The following is a 19,852-nucleotide window of genomic DNA, read 5'->3' as shown; positions in this document are numbered from 1 at the left end:
ACAGCGTAAACAACACACCGTGGACAGAACATGGCTCTAAATTTCCAACTCCTAGTTTTCTAATCCCTGTGTGCCCATTATTGTTGTCTCGTTCTTGCCCAGTTGTGTTTTTATGAATATAAGTTTCATAAACCACATTTGATCAAGTTAATTGATCAAAATGTTTAAATTGCTTGCTACTCATGATTGGCATAAGAGGTTTAAAGTGTTTGTTCAGTGCTTTGTTGCATTACTCATCCCATGCTGTTTGTGCTACTTCCATCCATTTTAAAGGAAGGTTGTGCCATGACGTTTCTAAATAATTAGGCTTGAAACATACAATATATAGGGACAGTTGGCACCAAAACAACGTGCTGAAGTCTGGTAATATTCTTTTGATTTGTCGTTTTTGTGGGCATGTTTGTAATTTTCATAAACTCATTACATTGCACATTACAGTACTCATTAAAATGCATTTTATTCCAACCTAAATGTCAAATTCTCTGTTCTATAACTGCTAAAATAAAGGCTCTGCCATAAATCTAACTAAAATAAATAAAAAAACTCTTCATGTTGTTATTTTCTAGAAGGTTTTTTTCCTGCTGTGATGTTAAAATAGTCCCATTTAGACCCTTTAGAACCATCCAGAGTAATAGATTACATTTACACAAGATAGCTTTGAAAGTTAGCAAGCCCAAATGCAAGTGTTTTGTGTGCATGCATGCTTGAGACAGATATAAACAGCAAGCCATAAATCCCACTCGCTGGGAAATGTTCTCCCATAAAATCTGAAGGCGATCAGAGAAAAGTCATTTCATGATGGGGAAATCGATTTCATTTAAAGCTCTCATCAGTGGGCCATTCTAGCTGACAGTCAGTAAAGAGCCACGGGCCCGTGCAAAAAGGAGCCTGTGGAAAATTAAGAGACTTCTATTAGGTGAGAACGCTGTCATATCACAACAGTTACTCTCTTCTGGCTTGGCTTGGTTATTGTGCTTTATTTATGGATTTGTTGCTGGGTCCCATTCTAACTTTTGTAGCTACTCACTGGTGGCCCTGGTGCTTTGAAAAAAGTTGACAGCTTAGCCTTTTTTTTGACATAGCTTAACGGTCGGTGTTAAAGGAACACTCCACTTTTTTTGGAAATAGGCTCATTCTCCAGCTCCCCCAGAGTTAATAAGTTGAGTTTTACCATTTTGGAATCTATTCAGCCGATCTCTGGGTCTGGCGATAGCACTTTTAGCATAGATCATTGAATCCAATTAGACCAGTAGCATCACGTTCAAAAATGACCAAAGAGTTTCGATATTTTTCCTATTTAAAACTTGACTCTTCTGTACTTATATCGTGTGCTTAGACCGGCGGAAAAAGAAAAGTTGCGATTTTCAAGGCCGATATGATTAGGAACTATACTCCAGTGATATCACGCAGCGCATGTGGAAATGTGGAATGTGGAAATGCGCTGCGTGATATCACTGCGGCCATGTTACGGCAGCAAACTTCCTTGATTATTAGGACCCTCAAAAGCTGATCTGGGAACGTGTCCTGCTTGACAACATTACTGTCAGACTTAAACCCCAGTGGATGTGATCTCACTATTTATTACATATTTATACATTTAATGCATTTGTCAGAGGCTTTTTTCCAAATAATACATTCAAGCTGATTGATGTTTGTTCCCTAGGAATAATGGCCATTATGTTGGAAGCTAACAACATTTCAGGGTTAGGTATGGGCTCAAGGTTTAGGTTAGATGCTTGTATACCATTTCCATTTTCTTTTGATTTTAGAGGTAGGGTTATGGTTAGACAGGAACAATGTTTGTTTAACAGAAATGTCATTATTTCATGAAAAGAAATTGATCCAGAAACATCAGCTTTGGCAAAATCACTATGACCTTGCAACACAATCTTACAACCTTTTTTATTTATTCAGTATTTGTTACCGTCCATCAATAATACACCTAACTCGGACATAAACGCAAAAAGATGTTTGGGTCATTCATCCGCCCTCACGCCAACGTGTTTGCACTGTTTCACCGTCTATAATCCTTTCCCTATTATATCCTGCAGGGCGGTGTGTTTTCCAATCACGTACCGGCACATTGGAGGGCCGTGTAGGGCTGCAGTGCCGGAAGGTTGACATTAATAATGTGATTGTGCTTTGCCCTCTCTTATCCAGAGGTAGCAGAGGGCAGGCCTCCTCCTGCTGCTGTGAGAGAGAGGCAATCAGCATTTAATCTGCAAGACTGATTAACTTCTCATTACAATCAGACACACACACACGCCACGCAGGCACTCAGGCGAACAGATTCATATGCAAACGTGCGTGGGTGCACACGGACATACGAGCGTGAACGCACACTTGCTCTCGCACTCCAGAGGTGGATCTGTAATTACGCCATGGGTATCGAGTCAGGCTTACCCACCCGGCTTTAGCAATCAGTTTTATTTACACGTTTCTGTTTATACTCTTTGTGAGGAACACAGCACTGATAGGAAAAGAATGGCTCAGTGTCGAGTCACATCATCTTGTTTTCCAACATCTTTCTCTGCCAGTATCCATTAAGTGTGAATTTTCAAGTCAGTCGTACTGTATGTGGTTACAGATTTTTTTTTGTATGTATATGTGTATATGTATATCTAAACAAACAAAAACATTGCGTGCATTTTATTTAAAGCACATGTAAGTATGATAGAGATCCCCCTAACCATTTAACCCTTAAGCAAGGAATGTTATACGCCAACAAATGATTACATTTTTCAGGCTGATTGAATGCAATTAGAGAATCATCATGAACAACATATGGCATTGTATTAATAGCAAACATAACACACAACGTGTGGTTTTTAATGTAACCATTACCGTAGGATAGAAATGATACACGTCACTGAAACAGGGACGTGAAGTCTCGAAACCATGTGCCTTACAACCTAAACATTATTTCATGGCAGTTCAACGGAGGCGTGTAAAATATAGGCTTCTCTGTAGACACCTCATTTGAAAGCTGAGCAGATGACCTCTGCATTTATGAAGGTCTGGGAAAAGAAAATGAAAATCTTTCTGTTTTTGCGGCAGATACCCAAACATCAACCCAAACATCGGCGCACTTTAAAACAAAGTCACAGACTGTTTAAAATAACCCTACGGTTCTTTTATTGTTTTAATACTGGTCTGGACTTGAATGCAGGATGATTTCAACTAATTGTGTTTGAATATTCATTTTTAAAAAGTTTTTGTGTTTCTCTCTTTTCAGGTTGGAGACAGCCGTTAACCTGTCGCCTAAAGACAATGAGGAGAAAGCGGAAACTAAAGACACCGTTGCAAAACCTCGAAAGAAAAATGGACACATAAAACACAGAAGACGTAAACATCACAGCCACCGCCGAGATCGCAGGTTTGTATCTTCTGAACTTTTACCTCATTTACTTCTTTGTCCTGAAAGACGTTTCAGTGCTTGGGTGCCATTCTAAAACCTGTTTGTAGGTAAAATCGCCATTTTCCACCACCTTTGAACCGAGTGGTGTTGAAGACGTCGTATATTCGACCTGTAGAACCTTTGCATAGATAAGTGTATTCCAGCATGAATCTTATTTTGACCCTGGAGAAGATCAAACACGTGAAAATGTGAAGCACCGAATCCACTTCTAAGATGTAGCCCCGCTCTACAAGCATGAATTAGGAACCCCAAACTTTAAAGCAGCGCATACATAAACACTCTTATCTCCACGCCATGGTGTAAACATTCAGGTGTTGCTGAAAATTTTAACACAAGCGTCTTTGATGGGGCCCTCTTACTACCATCCACAAAAATTCAAACTCCATGGTGAAAGAAATTGATTCAGCACTGAATTCTTAACGCCGTAATTCCTCTGATACCTTCAAAGTGTGTGTGATGACACAGTGGAACAGCAATGCATCAGTATGTAAAACAGGAAAGACGCTTGCTTGTTATCTCAGACAGGCTAAACTTTAGGTAGGTTAACGCTCGATTTCTCTGCCAGGGAGCGACAGAGGCCTCATCTGGTTTCATCTTGTGTTTTAGTGATCTTATAATCGACAGTGTTGCTGAACAATCAAAAGAAAGATCAAAGAAAGATTAAGTCAGATCATGCTAAATTTGAGAAATCCACAGACAGCCTTTCTTCAACCGTGGCGAATGAAGATTCCAAAATCTCATTACACGAGTGTACTTGCACATTTGTTTTCTCGCTTTTCGCTTTCTAATATAAAAGAAACAACTTCTCATATGGTTAGGCATATTTTATAGTTTTAATTTCACTCTCAGTAATGTGATGTTTCAAATAGAAACTTTCTGTCTTTTAGGGAGGGGCACTCCTGTTAAAAGCAAGCGGCGACCTTCCGGTCTCTCTCGTGAAACCAACACGGAAGTGACTTAAACTGCAATTCATTGACTGGCCACTAGAGACTAACTCCAAAACAGAGCAGAATCTCATAGGCCACTAGGTGGCATATCCAGTTCAGCGTTAGTTAGTAAATTTATTCGGAGTGACTATTTACACTGAGTACAAATAGCCCGCCTTGTTGGCAGAGACTATTTGCACTAGCTCCGCCCACCAATATGTAATCAGAATAGAGAACGTGTAAGAACGAGGGCATTTCAAATGGCGACTCCAGTGGCATAATGTGTAAAGTTTGTATAGCTTGGCATTGGAAACTGGGGTTCTAATCCACCTCTCGCTGAAAACGCTCTTTAACCTTTTTCTATTACCTTACAGATCATAAAAGCATTTGTTTTCAATAAAATTGATTTAAGACTTAAAGATTCATTTTTATTCATAAAGTTTAGGTTTAGAGTAAGATTAGGGGTAGGTGTAGGGCTTTAATATCTCAATAAGTTGCCATCATTTAAATATTTTTTTATAAATATAATGATTTACACTCTGTTATTATTGCATAATGTTTTATGCACAACAATACTGAGGTGCAAATAGTAATGTTATCTGCCACTATTTATAAGTAAATAGCATCTAACTACTATTTCTACCTAATCCAAAGAAAATACAGCTATTTTCGGTTAGTGTAAATAGTATATCGCTAAGAAATGTTGCTATTTTCACTTAGTGTATACAGAACCTACTGCTATTTAAACTTAGTGTAAATAACATCTGTCTCTATTTTCACTTTGTGTAAAAAAAAGTGAAAAAGTTCTATAGCAAAGAGAGACTAGACAATTGTAACCCATTTAACGAAAATGCAGAAGCGTTCTAAAGCGTAATTTTGAAACCCAGGATGTTTTTGGAGTTAATTGCCTTTCTATTTTTTGGGGTGTTTTCATAGCAGTGCTTTATTAATATTATAAATAAAACTTTAAACACTGTTTGGAGAGAAACATCCTGTGTAAAACAAATCCTGGTCTAAATAATTGTGCATGCTTTAGAATGTTACTTAATTTTCGTTGATTGGGCTACAATTGTCTAGTCTCTCTTTGCAATAGCGCTTGTGTACATACTGCCGGAAATGTCTTTACACAACTAACGACTCTTCCGCATTCGGAAAACACGGAAGCCTAAAAAAGGCCTATTGAGCCCCATGTTAAAATGCCCAACTTTCTAGCAGAAAAAAAAACATGTTTACAGCCTTGTACAGAAAGATTTTGGTCTATATAGCTCATTTTGCCCTTCATGACAACTGTAAGGTGTTGATTTTTTTGTAACTCATCTGTTTAAATTATATTAAGCCTTAAAATTCTGCATAATTAAGGGCGTGGCCGCTTGAGTGACAGGTGGATTAATGTTGCTGTCTCTACAGTCGATGGTCGCTACTAGCCCCTTTGCCCATTTTCGATTATCCAGGAGCAACGCGCTGCCAGGATGGCGACAACCGGCTCCGCCCACTTTAGGCTTCAAAATTGCTCTTCACAAACCTACGGGTGACGTCACGGACACGATGTCCATGTTTTATACAGTCTATGGTTAAAAGTCATTCTGTTAAAAAATTTCATTTCTGACAGCAGTTTTAGTCTGCAGGTACAGAAGGTACTTTATTGGCTCTTAAATGCAGTTTTTTAGTTAACCACTGTACAAACAATATTAAGCTTCTTATTTTGATTCGTTTGTCAAGGGATTAAGTATCATTCCACGGTACAACAGCGCTGCCAGTGTAAACCATGCTCAAGTTCACAGTGAGATGTCCATTATCAATGCTGACAGCCTTTTAACTCTCTAACCTTGAATATTCTCCTGTGTGTGTCAGCGTTCGGTCTAACTCGCAGGATGCCCCTCTCTGTGCTGTTCCTTCTGACAGCTGAAGTGATGGTGGCCATTAGGGGCGTGTTTGTCACCTGTGCGCCTTCAAGGTCAACCGAAACTGAAGGAAAGCCTTTAGAAGACAGTGGGGAAACACTGCTAAGATTGCTGACATTCTGAAGTGTGAATGAAAGTTGTCGGATAGCATTGGGATGTCATGTGTTGCTTTTTAATGCCCTCTACGGACTGAGAACACAGAAGGGAACACCGTCGGTCGAAGTGACAGTCTTGAGTCATGAATCGTGTCACAGTTTTGGCAGCAGTCATTATGTTAACATAAAAATGGCACAAGTTCCTGAGCTTTTGATAATAATAAGCAAGGTCTAGTTTTCACTTAAGCTTAGACGCATTAAGCAGCAGTACACAAATTCCTAATCCTGTTTTCCCTTCTTATCCCTTTTATTTAATAATTTCACATAATTTTCCTATCATCCTGTCAGTTATAAGGTGCAATACAGCAAAAAAAGTACAATTTATATGTTGGTGAGATGAGTCTTACAAGTCCTCTCTTAAACATGCTGAAAGAAAGAAATAAGAAAATGAAATCTATTTTTTGGATGTTTTTGTATTCTGACATGGTTCTTAGTGCAATACAAAAATGACTGTTTCTAATAAATTGACAAATATTTATTCATTGTAGTGTAGTGTTAGTTTTTATGCCCCTGATTAATCAGCATTTGTGGAGTGTTTATATCCCCAAAAATGTCAAACAAACTCAAAGGTAATGCATAAGCTGTGTCTCAATTCAAAGGCTACGTCCTTCGGAGGTCGCATTTTTCGTGAGCATACGTGAGTTTTATTTTTATTTGTAACGTTACACGTTACATAAAATTACACTGATTATGTTTTAAGAGAAATATGTATAATATTGGTCTGTAACTTGCTTTGTAGAAAAGTGTCTGCCAAATGCATAAATCCAAATGTAAATTTTGAAATGAAATAGGATGTTTTGCTATAGATTCATTGGCACTATGATCGCTTGTCAGGATGGGTAGCCCTTCTCCATATTTTTCACTAAGCAAATTTTGTTTATAAACTCTGCTAAAAAGACCCTTTCAATAGGAACAAGATTAACTGCAAAAAATCTTAGACGTTGTAATGCCAATGTGTGTGCGTGCCTCTGCGCAAAGACTGTAATGTGAGACAAAGGTTCCAAATTAAACACAAATGGCACTTGCTTTGCCTCTAATCAGCTCCTAATGTGTTTTAGACTTGCTAATGCAGAGAGGGCTGGATGAACTGCCTTCTTATATCAAACCCAACAGCTTTTCACCCTCGTGTGCCGCCCGTTCCTCGTACATCCACACAGACTGCCTGGCTAAACCACCGTCTGTGTTTAGATCCACCTAAATGGTCTCCTCTCAGTTTTCATACTGAATCACTGACTGTCTGAGTAAAGCCAAAGCGACGACACTGTAATTCATCGACTGTCACGGACAGCACTCTCCTGTGTCTATGAAATATTATTATCCTGCTGTAGCGATGTGCCACAAGAAGGAAATCTCATTGCTGCTGCCACCATGACTTTGACCTGCATCAGTCATGTGTATTTGTCATGTTTTTTTCTGCGTTTTGTATTTCGTCGCTTGCTGTCAGGTGAATGTCACTTGACGCAGTGGCGTTTATTCACTTCTTTATTCGCCTTTTATGTGGAGTTAAACAGGCTGGTTTCCAAGGTTATTTTATTTTACTAAAATTAAAACTTTGAAAACGTTCCTGTTCATTGAAATCAAATCAAATATTGACCTAAAAATTGTTGGAAAAACTTAACTCAAGGAAAAACTGAAATGTTGCCTCAAAAATAAACTGAAGTAAGTTTAAAGCAGTAAAATTATGATAATAAACAAAAACTAAAATAAAGCTAAAATAAAAATGAATTAATCTTATATAGCAACATTAAAAATAAACCAATAAATGATGCAAAAGCATGTACCAAACTTGCTGAAACTTTAACTAAAATTAACACAAAAACTAAAAATCTAAAGATAAAAGGTCATTTAAAATATGAATAAAACTAAAAAACTATAATACGATAATAACTCTGCTGGTTTCTAAACAGGCTGATTGAACTAAAATATCACCGCCAAAATATCATAAAGTGGGAACGTAGGGTGTTGTGCGGGCTGTGGGGGTTTCATGTGCTCGCTGTATTGTGCAAAGGGATATTCACAGACAGATGCATGCTGTAATAATTAGTGTTTTTTTGTTCCTATAAAACAAGATTCTATGGTTGCAGAACACTTTCAACTTAGTAGTGAGCTAAATTGAGTCTCTTTGATATTAATTGGGTCACTATCAGAAAATCTGCCTTTGAAAATATCATAGAGGTCAGTTCTTCCATTCCATGGGCCTTATCTGTGTTTGAATGGTACAGATTGGGGGATTTTTAATCGTCTAATGGATTTTTATGGGTTCAAAGGATTAAAAGTGATGGAAGGACATTACTTGATGTGGCTAAATAAGATGGGGACAGTGGGAATAGTATTTGCTCATTCCCGCTTTTTGGTCTTTATGTTAGATAAATCCTTTTCATTCTGGGGGCTGGACTTTTAACCTTTGCAATTAGTTTAGAAAATGCCTTTAACTTGTTCGGCTTGTCTCATCTCTTCGTTTTGAATCAGGAATATTAGTGGTTTGAGTAAAACGTATTACGCCCACATTGATTGGAGATGACTGTTAATCTCTCCCGATGGACTAAGTGGCGTGTCATGGCTGCAATCAAAATAACAAACGTTGCACCCTGTGCTGTAATAAACTGTGATTATGAATGTGATATACTGTATATGTATGCGTTGTTCGTGTGTAACATCCCTGTTTGAAATTTTCTAGTGATGCACTTTTTTGCCCATAGTAATTCTTCTGTTCTAATGGTCTCTAATGTTGGATGTGTTTCATGATAATTTATTTTCAACCAAACTAACTTTGAGTTAGTGCCTCTATATACAACTTAGTTGACAGTTTCAGGGGTGAATATTGCTGAAAGTGTTTTTAAAAACACCATATGTTTAAAATGGGTAAAATGTCTTCCTAAATGTAAACAATGTCCCTGGTAATAATTTCCAAGGGGAAATGGTCCCTATGATACGGTTAATGTTTTTGACAGATGCACACTGGAGTTTCTCAGTTATGGTACGGTGTGGCATCGCTCTTTATACTCCCTTCAATGTCATTGCCATAAAAAGATGCCTTTGAGGTGACACCTCGGAGCATTTGAAATGGCACACATGTCCCACTAGGACATCATGTCCATTCTTACTGACGCCACTAAAAGTAAATTGATTTTTAAAACGGCCTGTCATCTACCTGTTCCAACATGATGCTCTCTCTCTTCTGTCTGTTTTATCTCCTTCCTCTTCAATCCCTATTTTTCAGAGTGCCGTGTCTGTTCTTGGCTTTAGGAATTTAGATGTTTTTGGCTGACAGGTGAAGAATTTGTATCGGTAATGAAACATTCATGAATTTACAGGTTACAGGTAAATGAACAGAGTAAGTGGGATCACTTATTGTCCCACATGTTGTGACCGATTTAGGTTTATAGTCTGAATTTGAAATGTGCTGTTTTTATGATAATACTTTCCCTGGACTTGTGTATATTTTGTGCATTCTGTCAAAAATGCAGCTCTGTCTCAGTTTTGTTTTGATCTCTGTGTGGACACTACGTTTTACTTCCTGTAAGAAAGCCATATTTTTCTGTGTCTGTCTGTCTCTCAATAGTTAGTCTCTATCCATGGTGCCTCTACCTTGTCAAGCTGGTTCTCAATGTTTTCTGTCACAGTGTAGCGATACTGTAATCTACCTTGGTGTGCTGTCTTTTTAGGGCCAGGTAGCATTGCAGATTTTGTTTCCTGGTAAATCATATAAGTTTGTTGAATTTTTTCTGAATGTGTGTGACAATAGTATCGATAGTAACAATATTGTTGTGCAACAGTGTGATAGGTACAAGATATACTGTACACTGTAAAAAATGACACAGCTATTTACTTTAAAAAATTAAGGTAACAGTATTACACAAAATATTTTTAAGTACTTTAAAGCATACTTTTAACACAATATTCCACGAATAAATCAAGTAAAATTACCTAAAATATTTAAGCACGTCACATGATAAACTTTAAAAAATCAAGAAGAAATACTAATTTGAGCATTGGAGATAACTTATTGATCTTTTTTAACTTCAGTTTAACATTTATTATTGTTTGTAACATATATGATGTACAAGTAAGATGAGAGTTGACTCAGTACAGCATTACTGTTCACTGTGTGAAAAAACAAACAGCTTGAGCTCTCCCACAACCTAAGCACAAGCACCACTCTTCTGAAAGATGGTAACCACGAAACTCAGAAATACAAACAGAATATCTTCTAAATCTTAAAGACAACTGAACCATAAACACTATCAAGTCTTTCATTTTATTCTAAAGCACATAAAATAGCACTTTTTCACAAAAATGACTCTCCCAATGCTGTCGCATGCAGAGCATGCTGGGAACTCTAAATTCACTGCTCAGTTAGGGAAATTAACTTAAATAATTCATGTAGTTCCACCACAAAATAATTAAATAAAGATCCTTTATACAATTTTAAGTGGGTTGAACATGATCAAATTAAGTTGAATTCACTCAATTATTTGTGCATTTAGAATTCCAAGATATTTCTATAATTTTAACTTAAATTTTGGTTAAAAAAACAAGAACACAATTGTATTAAGTCAAGTTTACTCAATTAATTTCATGAAATCTACTACGACACAGAATCATTTTTTACAGTGTAGTTAACAAGGATGTGATTTTTGCTTTTAGAGCTTAATCTGAAAGACCAGGTTTGGTGGTTCATACTGAGATTCCAAAAGTAGTTCTTACAAGTAAAAATGAATTGTGATTCAAAGTTTGTTAGTTTTTCTTTGCAGTCGCTGTTCTAGCATCTATCAACAATGCATTTTATTTCTAATGTGCTTTTCTTGAACTCAAAGGGGCTTCTTTCGGTTTACATATCAAGCAAGGGAACTTGAATGTTCTCAGATGTGTTACAGACAGCTGTATGTCTTCTTTCATCCATTGCTAAAGAAAAAGATTTCTTTCAGTTTGTGCTTTCAGAAATCATGCCATGTATGTCTATCTCTGACCTGACCTTTACATACAATAAATGAATTCTTGTGCGGTCTAGTCATTCATCAAGCATCTACTATTGAATAATTGTCACCGTATGACCTATTCAGTGAGTATAACAGAAAGAGACTTATGTTCTGTGTCCTTTGCTTTTTCAGTGTGTCTTCTGATGCCGATCTTTCCCCTCGGCCGATGCCTAAAGCGAAGAAAAAGAAGAGGAAGAAGTCTGAAAGGAAGAGGAGGAGACACAGGTCAGTCTGGAAAACAAATCACTTCTGTGTGACCACTGTGCAAGGTCAAAACTGAAAAGACATATATGTGTTTGTGTATAGATTTCTGTATCACTTACAAGCACCCATTTCTGCATTGTGTCTGTGCATTTTTGATCGATAGGCCATGCACTTTATTAAAGTGGTAAATTCATGCTGTGTGTCTACAATGTATATCAAGAAAAAGATTTAAAGTTTCACATTAGTGAACAATCCAAGTACATGATGAATGTAATGACAAGAGCCATTGAACAGAAGAACTGTTCTCAGCTCCCGTTACGCTTAAAAGGCAACGCATTTGCATTTCTGTTATTTTCGACGGTCAGTTTTCTCGCTGACATCTGGGTTTCCAATGCCAGTGTATTCTCGGCGATTCAATGACTGAATCCCATGCAGTTTAAACGCTTCTCCTATCTTCCAAACACATATACTGTCATCTGCAGTCTTGGCTCTTTACTATCAAGCAAAATGCTGCACGTGTTTTGACCGCATGTGGCTTCATTTGATCACACAGGTCTCCCTCCTGCAGTCCGTCGCCGGTGAGGAAAAAAAAGAAGAAGAGCTCAAAGAAAAGGAAGCGACACAGGTAGTGATTGATTTTCACTTCGGGTCATGTTTGGAGGTTTATTTTGGACACGCTTTGCTGCTGTGGTGTTTGTTTTGTCACCGCTGCCTCTAAAGTCAGCCTCTCTTTGCTCTAGGTCTGCCTCAAGGAAGGGGAGACACAAGTAAACCTCATCTTTATTTAACACTTTGCTTGTCTTCAATAGAGGCTTTCTTATGTGATTTTCACACAGATAATATCTACTGATTATTGCTGGTGACTTTATAAGTTCAAAAGATGCACACAGGTTGATTTTGCCTTGTTTTAAAGCCTGATTTGTTTACATTTTTTCTTAGTGGTTCGAGTCCCAGACGTAAAAAGAAGGAGGACAAAAAACATAAAAGAAGGTTGGTCATTTTTAAATGCGACTTAATCATTGACATGTAATTTACATGTTAGTCAAAAGTATTCAGGATCTGCTGTGTGGCTGTGATTCTGGCATTATTAGTTCTGTTAAAGGAATAGTTCACCCAAAAATGATCATCATGGTCATCCGTTACTCACCCTCAGGTTCTTCCAAACCTGTATCAATGTCTTTGTTCTGCTGAACACAATGGAAGATATTTGGAAGAATGTCAGTAACCAAACAGATCTCATCCCCATTTACCGCCATAGTAGGAAAAATAAATACTATGGGAGTCAATGGGGGATGAGATCTGTTTGGTTACTGACATTCTTCCAAATATCTTCCTTTGTGTTCAGCAGAACAAAGACATTTATACAGATTTGAAACAATATGAGGGTGAGTAAATGTTGACAGAATTTTCATTTTTGGGTGAACTGTCCCTTTAAGGTGTTTAACTGACAGCGTTTTTGACCGATTCATTTACTGGTTTAGCCATGTGTGATTTTGTTTTTGGAAGCAGCCAGCGAGGAGGGCACCATGGTACCAGGCTGAATTTGGTATATTACCTAAATAAGAACCATTGAAAAACTGAAAAAAGAAGAAAGTTTTGCTTTAAAACGCCATGCGAAATTAAAGAAAGCCATTAAGGACCTTATTCAAAAGCATTAATACTGGATATAGTGCAGCGTATAGCGAAAAGTTTTCAAATGTTAAAACAACCGAATGTCATAAAATAATTGGCTTCCTGTAGTTTAAAAAGAGCAATTCTGAAAGAGACCAGATTCTCATTTCCAAAAACTGTCAAGCGCTAACAGTTTATTTAGTTATATTCAAGTCCAAAAACTCAATACATGCTCTACCATCAAGCACCTGCTCTGACCTCTCATGCTAAGGAGTCACTTTTTCTAGATAAGATGAAGGTTTATTGACAGTCACTCTGTATTGCACCTCAGCATCTCTCAGAGAGCACCGTTATTGGCTCCCTTTGCAGCGCGGCGCGGCCTTTCAGTCTGAATGAGGACAGCGCACGGCTCTGTATTTTCTGAGACCAGATTCTCACTGAAACAGGCAAAAAGCCAGAAAACAGATACATAAACCAATTTCACGGCGCTAGCGTGCTACACACACAGTCAGAGAAGGAGAGACTGGTTGGGCTTTTGATCCTTAAAATCATCAGGGTTCGTGCATGTGCTGGATGTTTTCACACGCTATAAATTCCTTGTACTACTAAACTGTGGTTAAATGGATTATGTTTACACAACCTTTACAGTTTTGACTTCAGTTTACTGTCGCTTATGACCGGTGTTGAATTAGAAAATATTCAGATGTTGATATCCTTAGTTTTCAATTTACTGACTTTAACGCCTTTCTAAAAAAATAAAATGTCAGGTAACCATGTACTTCCTGTGGTTTATTCAAATAAAAATATTAAATATGATTGAATTAATCTGGCTACATCACCAACAAACAGCCGTGGAAAAAAATTTGAGACTATTTCAAAATTAGTTTTCAGTTTTTCTGAATTTACTTTTCATAGGTATGTGTTTAGGTAAAACTATCATTTTTGTTTAATTCTGTGAACTACTAACAATATTTCCAAGTTTTAAATAAAAATATTGTTTCTATTTGCATTTATTTGCAGAAAATGAAAACTGCAGAAACAGGTCTGAAATAACAGAAAAGCTCAAATACTGCAAATAAAATAAGTTCATATTATCAAATTGAAATTCTAAATTATATTTATAATATTCACTTTTAAGCAATACAGCTGTAATATTTGTACATCATGTTTTTAGGAAAAGTTCAAAAATAATGTTTTTGTGTGATAACATGGCTTTTATCACAGTTTTCACGTGTCTTGTTATGCTGTCAGTCTTTCACATTACTGTTGGAGGACTTTGTCACTCCTGAGGTTTGATTTTGTTGAAATTCAACAGACGCTGGACTGGAATGGCCACAATATGAAAATGAAAATTTGTTTTTTAAAATTTGTCTGCGTCTCTGTATTCAGGGTTTAAGTTGGCCAGCGGGCAATTCAGTGTTCAAGATAAGTCTCATATTCAAGCCATCCATTACAGGCTGTAAACCATCATCTCATTTCAGGATTATATTTACATGTCAAGTGTGCAATACAAAAAAAGCACTGAATGCACTAAGAGGTTGAAAAAACACATCAAACTCCTGCTCAAAATATGTACAAGCTATAAAAAATGTATGTGTAAAGCGCCTTCATAAATCACAAGCCATTAAACATGTTCTGCACTTTTAATGTAAAGTTTCCCATCTGATCTCATGTGGATATGCACTTAACTGCTGAACGTGTGACTTAACTGTCTCCATTTCAGACTCAATTAACACAGTTTTACATGTGCCACATTAAATTATAACACTTCAGAGACTCGCACAAAAAGCTCAGAGTCTTGCCGGGGTGTTATGTCATGTTTTTCATTGTCTTATGGCACCATAATTACTCTTTCTCACCCTTGCTTCCTTTTCTCTCTCTCCCTTGCCGTAAGATACAGTACATTCCCTGTTAATGTCAATAGTTTTAAATTAAATTAAACATGGGTGTGGTGTTCGGTTTTTCGGGTGCTGTTTTAAGCCCTGAAACCGCTATCTCAGCATACAAGATCTTTTTTTTCATGTTTGTCTCTACCGGTTACCTTTCAGGTCAAGGAGCCACCCTCATCGCAGACACAGACGCCGGAAAGCAGAAATCAGGAGTTCCTCCTATGTGGAACACAGGGACAGGTGTGACCCTATAACTAAATTGTTGACAGATAGCAAGTTTGAACGTGTACCTCCATGTACACCAGGTGGTTATAAACAAGGGTACAGTGCAAAGTGCAGCACACATTGATGCACCAAAAAACAATCAAACATTAATTTACAGAATTTGTTTAGAACAGAATATACCTTTATAATAAATAATTTTAAAAAACGAAATAAGCCAGATTCAAGTCACAAAAATGTGCAAAATAAATGTGTTTAGGCAAAATATCTGAAATGCAGGGGAACATATATTCAAAACACAAGCCACAAATAATAAAATGAATGTACATTTTCCTTAAACATCACGTAACAATGCTGTGCCACTTACTGGACCAGATCTCGCCTCAAAACTGTTTTCAAAACTACTTAATAATAATGAATATTTTTTTACAAACGGGAATACAGCACGTTCATTACCAATTAACTAGCAATAAAGTTACGTTGTTTACCGCATGTAAAGGAGGAATGCAATAAAGTATCTTACCACTAACTTTCACCTTTTTTCCTGAGCACTCCGTCCTCCTGACGCGCTTGCTTCCAGTGCATAGAATGACAAGTTTCAAAAGTCTTCGCCGTGTTTGCTTTATATGCTGTGATTTTGGATATATTACTTGATTTTTTTTTTGTATCATGCAGCGCAGAGTTCAGTCTAAGTAACGTGCATTTATAGACAAAATGTTCATTCATATTTATATTCCCAAACATTCAGTACGTGACAAATGTTTGGAAACAGTGCACACATTCATTTGTGAGTCATCTGCGGGTGCGTGCGGAACGTGCTGCTTCTCTTTACCGGTGTCACAGAACTGAAGAGGCGGAGAGACGCACGCTGGGTCATAGCCAGACCTCGCGCTCATATGCGCCGGGGGTTTCGGTACCCAACCCTAAAAATGTCCCATTTCTTTACATCATAAATAATATTTTTGTCGGCGCATTGCATGCCCGTCTGCTACGCCACTGCCCATATAACCAAAATGGCAAAATCCCCATTGTATAACACCTTTGCGAAGATAAGACTGTGAGATTGGTAGTCGAATCAGGCTCCTCCTATCGAAGCATCGGATCTTCCACTATTCGGGGTCACCCCTAATAAATAATAATCATTTAATTAAAATCAATTCCATTTATGGAATCCGGAAGTTTCTAAATACTTAAAGGTCGAACAGCAACTTTAAAGCGAGGGCGGTTTTGCTTTCATGCTGGCCAGTCAGGTTTTTATCTTATCTGCAGCGAGCGTCCAGTGCTACTCTGGCGATGACTGATAAAGGCAGAGGTGACATGGAGGAAACTCTTTTATCTGCCTCTCACAGTTGATGCCCAACATTTGGCGTGCAGATCAATGAAAACTGGAAGCGAATGAAATTTGAGATCCGCCCCCACGGACGGTTGCGCCCCTTTGGAGTGGGCTGTGGGGAAACGGGTCTGAGGTGGAGATGGAGCGCTGTGTAGTGACACGGGAAGATAAAATGATGGATTTAATAGTAAATCGTCGCGTGGGTTGTCTGTAAAGCATATAAATGTCAATCCTGCCGATTGCCGATGTACAAGCGGTATATGACGAACAAATCGGAGTGTAGGCCTACGTTTCTTTATTAGGCAAATGAGTGGAGTTTATGAGGCTGGGTCAAGCGCTTATTTATTAAAACACATTGTCTGTTAGATGTAGACATCAAGGTAATCACAGACATAAGGTTTTTCATGCATTAAATTTGCAGAAAAACACTTTTTTGGTTGGCACCGCACTGATTACTTTATCAGACCTTCATACAAAAGCCTCTCTCATGCATCCATCGCTGAATTTCTGCCTTTTTTCCGAACTGGCCCAGGTTTCGAATTGAAATAATCTTAAACTGGAGATGATTGCTTTTAAATCCCTAACTGATCTCTCCATTATTTGGTATTTCTTAGGGATGTTCTGAGGACGAAATCATTATAGAAGGCGAGCGCCGCGAAGCTTTACATGGGCCTTTCATTAGGAACAATAGCCGTCAGTCCCCATTTCCGTGACTCCCTATTCACATCCTAAAGAACCATTACAGATAATCTGTGTCCTGAGCTGGTGTAATTGACACGTCCTTTCATAGGAAACCATTTTATATCACCTTAGGCTTGTGTAGATCGGTGGAATTAGACGATGGTGGAGGACAATTATACAAGGATCTGCATGTTGCCAATTATGTAAGCAAATGGAATCTCTGTCGCTATTAGGAGTAGTTCACACAATTTAGTGTTATTACAAACAAATTTAATTTCAATAGAACACAAATGCTGTGTGTATTTTTTGGAGGATCTATTGACAGAAATCCAATCTAATATACATAACTATGTCTTCAGAGGTGTGTAAAGACCTTACATAATGAAGCGTTATGTTTTTATTACCTTAAAGCTAAAATACCCTACACTTTTGCTCAGATTTTGCCAAGATTTTCAGTCTGGACTTGTTGCAGAAACTCTGTGCCAGTCTGCAGATTTGATCAGTTAGTGCGTTTCTATCTGAAACTTTCAAAAAGTCTGCAAGTGTGTGATGTCTAGTTTAAAAAAAAATCTGTTCAGGTTTTAAAAGTCTTGTAGTGTATTCCAGCCATTAGAATGAGCTATTTCTATCTACATACACCACTTACATGGAATTTGCCAAGTTGTTTCTACAGAAGCCCTAAACGGACAAACTGCTCTACAGACCGCGTTTCGTAGATACGTTATCTCATTTGGCAAAGAAGCACATACGCGATGGCAACTTTGTCCTGTGAGAGCCGCCGTAGTGCTTCGAAAGGGAGGGGTGGAGTGAGCCGTTGGTTGCAATTTGCAACCTCACCGCTAGATGCTGCTAAAATCTCCACATTGCTCCTTTAAGTAAATGACAACGTTAGTCACCTGTCAGTGTATTTTTCTCCTGCCTGAGATTTCTTTTTGTGCTCTATTGGTGCAAGACAAACAGATTTGAAGCTAAATGTGTAGATGTGTATTCATTTTTGAATGGATTCCCTACAACAAAACACTTCCTAACTGTCGTGGACAGATTTATAATTATACTTTGCAGCTTTAACATCTCACCTAGACATTTTAAAATATGCATATAACGCTACTGTGGATTTCTTACTTTTATGGACACAAACCTTCATTTTCTTTTTTAAAACAGAAGACTCTAGTGGTTTAACTTCATTCTCACGCTTTCAGACTGTGATTCAGGTGGTGACATTTACCATATGTTAACCTGCAGTATAAAGGACTTACATTGTATCTCATTTTCAAAAGGGAACTTAGTCATGATGCATCTAAATTTTACTTTCGTAGTGAAGATTTTGCTGATGAAAATATAGTGTATTTATTGTGAATATAAAGATGTATTTTTTTCTCCACCTGAGTCTGACTAGCGAGGTATTTAACTTTAATGTGCTTTGTTTATACAGATCTGAGGATTGTGAAAAATCTAGTTTCCCAGAGAGTGGGCATTCATCAGCTGATCACAGAGGCGACGCACGCAGGTCGGCAATCAAGCTGACCAGTAAAATCTCATCTAAGTGCTGCTGCCGTTTTCCTGCGAGCACCGTAAGTGTTTCTGATGGGACACCTGGTGCGCTTACAGTGCCCACTCCTGTTCTGTTTAAGACCTTTGTAAAACCATTGATTTATTTTTGCCGCTGATGGGCGTTCAGGCTTACAGAAAAGTTATTTTACACTTATCTGTCACACTAATGCATTTGTAACCGCGTGTCTTTTCCCCACATGGAGAAACACTTTTCGTGAATCATTTCGCGTGTTGCTATTTTTTTACAAAAACTGTAGGATTTGGTTTGAAGCTAGCCACAGTAAAAGGGATACTCCACCCAAATATTGTTGTTACCAACCTTTATAAATGTCTTTGTTCGATTGAACACAAAGAAAGATATTTGGAAGAATGTTAGCAACGGACAGTTCTGGGGCATCATTGACTACCATAGTAGGGAAAATTAAAACAGTAGTCAGAGGTGCCCTCCTTCCTAAATTCCTCAAAATATCTTATTTTGTGTTCAACAGAATTTAAAAAATGACAAAATAGTTTTTCCCACTATGGTAGTCAATGATCCTCCAGAACTGTCAGTCGCTAACATCCTTCCAAATATCTTTCTCAGTGTTCAACCGAACAAAGAAATTTATACAGGTTTGGAACAACTTAAGGGTGAGTAATTCATGACAGGATTTTCATTTTTGGGTGGAGTATCCCTTTAAGATTAAAATAGAATTAAAACAGGATAATATTGATTTGTTGTCTTTTTAAAAGGAACAATAATGGTTATTGTAGCAGAGCTTTGGAGTGAGGTTATTTTTGCGGTTAGCGTTTTAACACATTTGCATATTGCACACACGCTTGACACACAATTTAAACTTAAGTTAATTAACTTTTCAATGAGAGTGTTTTTCAAGTGTTTTCCACTCTCAGTAATTATACTTGTTAAAAATGACACATACAACCTACTGCCACACTCGAAATACATCCACTCATACATACATCAAACATCATTCAAAACCGA

At 37.6% G+C, this 19,852-nt stretch overlaps 1 protein-coding gene across 1 annotated transcript in view; it reads left to right on the top strand.

Annotated features, from left to right (window-relative positions):
* The window catches only part of srrm4 (serine/arginine repetitive matrix 4), a 54,243-nt gene that overhangs the window by 28,494 nt on the left and 5,897 nt on the right, over nucleotides 1–19,852 (top strand). The window contains exons 2-8 of the mRNA XM_057361227.1: nucleotides 3,236–3,376; nucleotides 11,512–11,604; nucleotides 12,137–12,208; nucleotides 12,324–12,350; nucleotides 12,523–12,573; nucleotides 15,243–15,323; nucleotides 18,752–18,890. Coding sequence (XP_057217210.1) covers nucleotides 3,236–3,376; nucleotides 11,512–11,604; nucleotides 12,137–12,208; nucleotides 12,324–12,350; nucleotides 12,523–12,573; nucleotides 15,243–15,323; nucleotides 18,752–18,890 — 604 coding nt within the window. The remainder of the gene's footprint in view (nucleotides 1–3,235; nucleotides 3,377–11,511; nucleotides 11,605–12,136; nucleotides 12,209–12,323; nucleotides 12,351–12,522; nucleotides 12,574–15,242; nucleotides 15,324–18,751; nucleotides 18,891–19,852) is intronic.

This window comes from Triplophysa rosa, linkage group LG2, assembly GCF_024868665.1.
Source record: "Triplophysa rosa linkage group LG2, Trosa_1v2, whole genome shotgun sequence".
Taxonomy (NCBI): domain Eukaryota; kingdom Metazoa; phylum Chordata; class Actinopteri; order Cypriniformes; family Nemacheilidae; genus Triplophysa; species Triplophysa rosa.
Note: the sequence above shows the minus strand (reverse complement) of the source record. Positions and strands in the feature narration are given on the sequence as shown.